This window comes from Budorcas taxicolor, chromosome 15 (genome assembly GCF_023091745.1).
Source record: "Budorcas taxicolor isolate Tak-1 chromosome 15, Takin1.1, whole genome shotgun sequence".
In the NCBI taxonomy this organism is placed as follows: domain Eukaryota; kingdom Metazoa; phylum Chordata; class Mammalia; order Artiodactyla; family Bovidae; genus Budorcas; species Budorcas taxicolor.
The window spans coordinates 80,557,134-80,566,000 of record NC_068924.1 but is presented as its reverse complement, the minus strand read 5'-3'; the positions used below and the strand labels follow the sequence as shown (position 1 = coordinate 80,566,000).

General features: G+C 45.2%; 1 protein-coding gene across 1 annotated transcript; it reads right to left on the bottom strand.

Annotated features, from left to right (window-relative positions):
• Nucleotides 1-1,635: 1,635 nt before the first annotated feature.
• On the bottom strand, nucleotides 1,636-2,571 carry LOC128060292 (olfactory receptor 4D11-like). The gene has a single exon (XM_052652675.1). The coding sequence runs from the start codon at nucleotides 2,569-2,571 to the stop codon at nucleotides 1,636-1,638; it is 936 nt and encodes a 311-aa protein (XP_052508635.1).
• Between the last annotated feature and the right edge of the window lie 6,296 nt (nucleotides 2,572-8,867).

Sequence of the window (8,867 nt, the reverse complement as noted above, 5' to 3'; positions counted from 1 at the left end):
TTATTTTGTATTTTTGAATATTGAGTTTGTTAAATTCTAAGATGAATCTTTTCTTTCCTTCACATTTGAATGTCCCTGAAATTGAGATGCATCTTAAATTGGTGAGTATGTGTAATTTGGCAGCTCTCCTTTTTTACTCCCTAGCTGTTATTAGAGTGCAAATGTATTTTACTGTGGGTGACATTTTCAGTCAAAATGTGGTGAGTATAGCTGCTATAGAAAATGCCTGAAGTTCCATCGGTGCCTCGTTTCATGAAATAGAAACAATTCACTTGGTATGACATAGGAGAAACAGTGAAATCTACAATACATGCACTGTGTTATCTTTCTAGACTTTAAGAAACTAGAAACTGGAAAACCTACCTGGCCCCAGTAAATTAAAACAAAGGGATGTGGTCTTGTATAAAGCTTACAGTGAAGATCATAGTACACTCTGATTCAATCGTTTCCTTTCCTTTGACTTCTATGAAAGAGCATCTGTTCAAGAAGTAAAGTCAATGTTACTTTATTTTTTTATTTTTTATGGCTGCATCATATGACATGTGGGATCAAATTCCCATCCAGGGATCACACCTCTGCCCCCTATCAAATCTGTGCAGTGGAAGTGAGGATGCTTAACCACTGGACCACTGGGGAAGTCCCTGAAGAAGTAATGTCATCTTTAAATACTAAAAAACCAAGATTAAGTAGAATTTGGTCTCATATTCTTACATACATTCATTTCATCCCTTTCCAAGTATTTGAAACACTTATTTAAAGCTTTTATGGGTCAGACACTAATTTAGACCCTGAGAATATAAAGGAGAATTTGATGTACTAATTGGAAGTTTTATGGAATTTTTAAAACATTGCAATAAGGGAAATGGTAAACAGGTACACATAGGAAAAATAAAAGCATTTATTGGCTTGGATATACTTTTTTCTATTTTCAGCCAAACTAGCCTCTGCCTGAGGCCGTATTGTGGGCAGTAGGGCAGGCAGTCCCATTGGCTGTACTTACATGTGGCCACTTCACCAAATCAGATGGTATGAGTCCCAGGTCACGTCTAAGTCTGACAGAGTCACAGAGACTGGCAGGCAATGTAGATCCTTCAAAACTAAAACCCTTTACATGTAACATGGTTGTGGGGGCTGTGCCAGTGTATTTCATAGATGAGCTGACTGAAAGAGCAGGCCCCAATTTGCTGACAGAACAGAAATGGTAGAGAAGAATGTCCCTGGACAGAGTTTGGTAACAAGCATATGCTTAGGAAATAGTCACAGGGTAACTCTTGTTGCACTGGGACCCAGAAGCTGTATCCCTGCTTTGCTGAGACAGAGGCCCTGGTGGCCTACTGCCTGCCTGGATGTCAGAGTGCTGTCCTTCACCCTTTGTCTGGACACCCATTTCTAGTACAGTCTGCATCTGTGCCTGGCTTGTTGTCAATTACTCTTCAAGAACTAGGTTCTTTCCCAAAACTTCCTGCTGGTGTTCCTTTCCGATACAGGTGTTCCAGGTTGCCGGTCCTTTGTACCTGTACCATCCTGGTCTAGTTAATTGTCTATGTACAGTTGAGCCCCTGAATATGACAGCTAATATTTTAAGAAAATATTTCAATTATATACTTACATCTTGATCCACAATCTATAAGGAGACTATCTCCTTTCAGAAAGCATGAATTGTCTCCTCAGCCTCCGCATGGCTGCCTTCATCTCCTGGTTCCTCAGGGTGTAGATCAGGGGGTTCAGCAGAGGGGAGATGACAGTGAAGGTCACGGAGACGGCCTTATCGGTGGGGAGGGCGGAGAAGGGCCGGGCGTAGACGTAGATGCAGGGCACGAAGTGAAGGGTGACCACCGTGATGTGGGCGGTGCAGGTGGAGATGGCTTTGCCCCTGCCCTCCCCGGAGTGGGACCTCAGCATCGTCAGGATGACTGTGTAGGACACAAGAAGCAGGATGAACCACAGGGTGGTGACCAGGCCGTTGTTGGAAATCATCAGGAGCTCAAGGGCAAAGGTGTCCGTGCAGGCGAGTGTGAGGACCTGGGGGACGTCGCAGTAGAAACCGTCCAGGACGTTGGGTCCGCAGAAGGGGAGGGGGAGCAGCAGGGAGATCTGCACGATGGAGTGGACGAAGCCCCCCGCCCAGGAGGCCACGATGAGGGCAGTGCACCGCCCCCGACTCATGAGGGTCAGATAGTGCAGGGGCTTGGAGATGGCCACGTAGCGGTCAAAGGCCATCACCGAGAGGGAGAAGATGTCTGCGCCCCCGAGGAGGTGGAAGAAGAAGATCTGTGTGAGGCAGCCACGGAAGGAGATGGCCTTTCTCTCCGAAAGGAGGTCCGCCAGGACCTTGGGGGCGGTGATGGAGGAGAAGCAGATGTCCAGGACGGAGAGGTTGCGGAGCAGGAAGTACATGGGGGTCTGGAGGCGAGACTCACAGCTCACAGTGACCATGATGGCAACATTTGCTAACACAGTTGTCACGTAAACCACAGATAAAAGGAAAAACAGGAGTGCACTCAGCTCTTGAGATTGGGTAAGTCCACAAAAGATAAATTCCGACACCCTGGTGTGATTTTTCAAGGCCATTGGATGACATTTATTCCTCCAGGTACAGCTTTGATGGAGAGGAGAATGGCAACCCACTCCAGTATTCTTGCCTGGAGAATTCCATGGAGGTAAGGGCCATGTGGTCTTAGGGAAAGAGAATAAGAGAACGAGGCAAATATTTCCAAATCTCAGAGGACAGGTACTTGAGGAAAAAGTAAAAGAACTGCATGACACATGCTTTTTGCCACATTTTGGAATATAAAGTCAAACCCAAAGTCTTCTAAGAACACTGAGCACAGGAAAAAGATGAAGTGTTTAGAAATTAACAAATAGTTTTGTACTTCCAGGGAAATTCACGCCCTCGTGGGCAAAGGAAATGTATATCCTGCAGTCTACAACACCGAGTATCGCTTTCAGTGTGTTAGGGGAGATTTCCTGGAGGAGGTGACGTCAGAGATGATTTCGAAGGACTGGTATTACTAGAAGGGAAGGCCCACAGTTTTGGATCTGTGTTCCCCTTGTTCTCCCCACCTACCATGCCCTCCCACTCTCATGATCTTCTCACTGATGAGCAGTGATCTTTCAGACTCCGGGAGCTGGTGATGGACAGGGAAGCCTGGCACGCTGCAGTCCATGGGATCGCAAAGAGTTGGGCGTGACTGAGCGACTGAACCGAACCGATCTTTCAGCATTCAGGTCCCGAGTCTCCTCCTCGGTGAGCGTTTTCCTGACATCCTTTTACGACGCCCTTTCTGGCGCCTATAACGGGTTATTCCATCTAATTTTTTCTGTCTCTCCTCAGTTCCGTGTATTTCCTGTTACATCTCAAGCCCATCCTGTTTGCTCAGTATTTCATTTGTCCTAACGCCATCCACCTCATGAGAAGAGCTGACTCACTGGAAAAGACTCTGATGCTGGGAAGGACTGGGGGCAGGAGGAGAAGGGGACGACAGAGGATGAGATGGCTGGATGGCATCACCAACTCGATGGACGCGAGTCTGAGTGAACTCCGGGAGTTGGTGATGGACAGGGAGGCCTGGCCTGCTGCGATTCATGGGGTCAAGAGAGTCGGACACGACTGAGCGACTGAACTGAACTGAACTGAACTGAATGCCATCCAAGCTTTCCTTAGTCTGGGGCACATGTTAGGTGCTCAGTAGTTTGGTTTTTTGTAAATTAATGAATAAACTTCGCTGGTAAGTGCACATCCTGATTTACAAGCCTTGGCATCGGATTGTGCGTGAATGAGCAAAAAGGATCTAGACAAACATAAGAAACCCTTCGTTAATGTCTTTGACTTGGCCTTAGGGATAGAGAGATTTGTTTTCTGCTCCAGGCTATAAAATAGTTCTGTGACCTCGAGAAAGTTCTGCTGCCTCTCTGTGCCTCTGATCCTCAGTTCTAAAATGTAAGAGCAGTCTAGAATGATGCAATGTTATGCACCATCCAGTGTGATGCAGTGTGAGACAGGCTTAAGAGCTCTGGGGGAGCATCAGCACTGGAATCCCACCACTTCCTCCTTTGACACTCGGATCAAGTCCTCTACTTTCCTTTGATTTTCCCTCGTAAACAGGGAAGCAGAACACTTACTTCAGTGGGCAGCACAAGGAATAAACTGTAACAGTCTCTGTGTAAAGTACCCAGGACGTTCCAGCCACTCGTTTCTCCCACCCCACCGCCCCTGCCAATCCAAACAAACAGCATCTTCCCTGAAGGGTTACTTATGAGAGGTGTGTGTGTGTGTGTGTGTGTGTGTGTGCGCGCGCGTGCGCTAGTCACTCAGCAAAATGCTATTCAATAGAACAGCTTCTCTTTGAACCAGCTTGCTTATTATTGTTCCAATGAACTTGTGTGACTTACACAAGCAGACAGAGGCTTTAGTGTCATCAGGTTTGGAAATAAAGCTGCCTCTGGAGCAAAGACAAAAGAGAACCGTTGAGTCACAAGAAATGTACAGATATGAGGCTGCCTTTGAAACCGCCATAGTTTTTTAAGAGAATTTGGGGTTAAGATCACCTTTTTAAAGGAAGCACGCATCTTGTGGACTCTGTGATCCACATGGATCCCTGTGGACAAACCCTGAGCTGGAAAAAGCTCTACTCCCCTTACGCAAGTCAGTCATCCCATCAGATACAAACTGCTTTCTCGCTAACCATGCTGCCTCCATCTCTGTAACTTCGTAGGAAGAGATTCCTGTTTCCCAATATTTAATACCACTTTTTATGGCCCCTAAAGTTTTCTGCTCTTTTTGCAGCACGTGATATACGAGGTCTATTTTTCATGCTCATACCGTTTATGTGTAACCCACAGTGCGTCACACTCTGACGGCTCAACGTCCTTACCTAAATCCTGCAGCATCCAGGCAGGAATCCGCACATTCTGAGACTGGGCGGCTGGGTCTCAGTGTCTGTGCTGCTGGGGAAATAGCACGTTAGAAGGTGAAGTTCTTCTGAAGGTTAGTTATTCTGGACGTCAACCTGTTCTCTTCAACTTTCATGTTGGAAAAGGCAGCCTCAGGGAATCACATCGTCACGGCTCTTCTTCTTCTCCCAAAGTGCCCCTGGTGTGCTCACTAGTCCCTCAGGACCAGGCCTGATTTGAGAATAGTAAAGGGAATTTTATTGGATGTGAGTGTGGAGACAGAATGGACCTTCTTCTGCTAGTGTTGGAGCTCCAGTGGGCCTTATTATACAGCTCCCAACTCACTACTGCACACAAGTCCACACACACACGAAAATGCCCAATTTCTATGCCTTCCAAATTCTTGCAAGACCCCAGACAACATAACTCTACATATGTTAATATTGTGTGAGTCTCCAAGTTTTGGGGAAACACTTATATTAAGGTCTAATGTCAATGCTTTGGCCACCTAATGTGAAGAGCTGATTCATCAGAAAAGACCCTGATGATGGGAAAGATTGAAGGTGGGAGGAGAAGGGGATGACAGAGGATGAGATGGTTGGATGGCCTCACCGACTTCATGAACACGAGTTTGAGTAGACTCTGGGAGTTGGTGATGGACAGAGAGGCCTGGCGTGCTGCAGTCCATGGGGTCACAGGGAGTCGGACACGACTGGGCGACTGAACAACAACTAATGTCGTATGGTCATTCATTCTCAGTGTGGGTATGACACCCATGGGGCAAAAATTGGTTCTTGCAAGCCAGAAAAGTCTTGGATGTTTTAATGAGGTGTGCTCCTTCAGACAACCTCAGAAGACAAAAAGAGGTATGGTGTATCTTTGGTATTAAATTTTCTTGAGGGAGAGTAGTTAGGAAAATATCTAAAAAAGCTCTTTTAAGGGGCAATAATTTCAGAAAGCTTGAGAAGCACTGGAAGTATGATTAGGATTCCTGGCCTAATGTCTCTGATTGTAAGACTCAGAGAAAGTCACAGACGTGTGGTCACTTACGAGGACCTTTTTAGCTAAATATTAACTGATCATAAGCATCTGCAAAAAACTGCTGTGTGTTACAATTTCCTCAGCTTCCTTATTTCTCTTGGCCTATTTTTTTAAAAGTGGTGTTTAGTTGCTTTACAATGCTGTGTTAGTTTCTGCTGTAGAGCAAAGTGAATCAGCCACGTGTGTGTATATATATATCAGTTCAGTTCAGTCCACTTCAGTTTAGTCGCTCAGTCGTGTCCGACTCTTTGCGACCCCATGAATCACTGTTTGCCAGGCCTCCCTGTCCATCACCAACTCCCGGAGTTCACTCAGACTCACATCCATCGAGTCAGTGATGCCATCCAGCCATCTCATCCTCGGTCATCCCTTCTCCTCCTGCCCCCAATCCCTCCCAGCATCAGAGTCTTTTCCAATGAGTCAACTCTTCGCATGAGGTGGCCAAAGTACTGGAGTTTCAGCTTTAGCATCACTCCTTCCAAAGAACACCCAGGGCTGATCTTCTTCAGAATGGACTGGTTGGATCTCCTTGCAGTCCAAGGGACTCTCAAGAGTCTTCTCCAACACCACAGTTCAAATGCATCAATTCTTCAGTGCTCAGCTTTCTTCACAGTCCGACTCTCACATCTATACATGACCACTGGAAAAACCATAGCCTTGACTAGATGGACCTTTGTTGGAAAAGTAATGTCTCTGCTTTTGAATACACTATCTAGGTTGGTCATAACTTTTCTTCCAAGGAGTAAGCGTCTTTTAATTTCATGGCTGCAATCACCATCTGCAGTGATTTTGGAGCCCAAAAAGATAAAGTCTGACACTGTGTCCACTGTTTCCCCATCTATTTCCCATGAAGTGATGGGACCAGATGCCATGATCTTCATTTTCTGAATGTTGAGCTTTAAGTCAACTTTTTCGCTCTCCTCTTTCACTTTCATCAAGAGGCTTTTTAGTTCCTCTTCACTTTCTGCCATAAGGGTGGTGTCATCTGCATATCTGAGGTGATTGATATTTCTCCTGGCCATCTTGATTCCAGCTTGTGTTTCTTCCAGTCCAGCGTTTCTCATGATGTACTCTGCATAGAAGTTAAATAAGCAGGGTGACAATATACAGCCATGACACACTCCTTTTCCTATTTGGAACCAGTCTGTTGTTCCATGTCCAGTTCTAACTGTTGCTTCCTGACCTGCAGACTATATGTGTGTGTATATATATATATCTCCTTTTTGTTACCACACTGAGTAGAGTTCCTTGTGCTGTACAGTAGGTTCTCATTAGTTATCTATTTTATACAGAGTATATATGGCAGTCCCGATCTCAATTTATCCCACCTCCCCTTCCCCCCTTGGTGTCCATAGTTTGTGGGTACAAATAAACTTATTGGTCTATTTTTGAATGACTATTGGAGGCAGAAGGGTGGAATTTGATGTGAGCATAGAAACAGAAAGCAGATTTACTGTCTCCTTATATATCTACTCTCTTGTAATCTTATTCTTGGAAGAGAGGTGGTTTATAACACAGACCCAGTGGCTATTCTTAAATGGCTCTGTATGCAATATGTTATATATATTTTTTCCTTTCCTGGTACACAAAATGGGCCTTGAGTGAGTCAAAAATTACTTCTTAGGTAATTTTTTTTTTGTACCACATGGATTTGTCCTAAATTGTCTGTGCATATGTAGATGAAAGCTACAGCTTTGCTCCAGCTCTGAAAGCTCTGGGGGTGAAATGGAAAGTGGGGATGGAAGGAAGAAGGAAGTTCAGGATAATGTAAAATAAATGTGCATTTTGTGCAGATATATCCCCAAACTATTCAAGTCCTTTTGAGATTAATTTCAGTGTAAAGAAAGTAGAAAGAACCAGAGGACAGGGAATATTTGGTCTATTTCTAGATTTGTTCATGCATACATCTGACTCAAAATATATTTCTTCTCTTTTCACTAATTGGTGAAATATATTGAAGATGCTATACTCACAATATTAAATCAAAAAGTGATTATTTTAATAATCAACTGGAAATAGCAGTCATTAGAGAGAAAATATGTGAAATAAATGCATCCACATTCTAAGTGTGTGCTAAGTCACTTCAGTTGTGCCCAGCTCTTTGTGACCCCGTGGACTGTAGCCCACCAGGCTCCTCTGTCCATGGGATTCTCCAGGCAAGAACACTGGAGTGGGTTGCCATGCCCTCCTCCAGGGGATCTTCCTGACCCAGGAATAGAACCCTCCTCTCTTGTGTCTCCTGCATTGGCAGGTGGGTTCTTTACCACTAGTACCGCCTGGGAAGCCCCCACATTCTATATATATTATGCACATCTGGAGACATAAGAGACGCGAGTTCAATCCCTGGGTTGGGAATATTCCCCTAGAGGAGGGCACGGCAACCCACTCCAGGATTCTTGCCTGGAGAATCCCATGGACAGAGGAGCCTGGCGGCCATCAGTCCATAGGGTCTCAGAGAGTCGGACGCGACTGAAGTGACCTAGTACGCACACATGCAGCACCGGCATATTTAGCAACAGAGATGGAGATGGTGGGGAACATAGATTGTGTGCCTGGTTAATGCCAGGAAGCGTGTGAGCCTTTACAACCATAATCCTCTGCACATTGATCATGTTTCATCCTCACAACCACCTTGTAAGTAGAGAGCGTTATTTCCATATCACAAATGGTAAAAGTGAGGAAAGATAGCACTTAGGTTATTGATTTCAGCTTTATACCACATACTTCTCCTCAGTCCCCGGCCCGAGAGCTGATGTTCAATCTCATCTTTCCCTTTTGTTCTTAGAGTCTCTCTGTCTAATAGAGCTTAGTGGCTGTGGGGTTATGCAGAAATGACAGTGGACAAAGAGCTGGCTGTCTCTGATTCCTCGGCTAGTAGTTTGAGCAAACCTCAAACTAGGCTCACATTAGATTTCCGGTCTCAGTCTGATGGC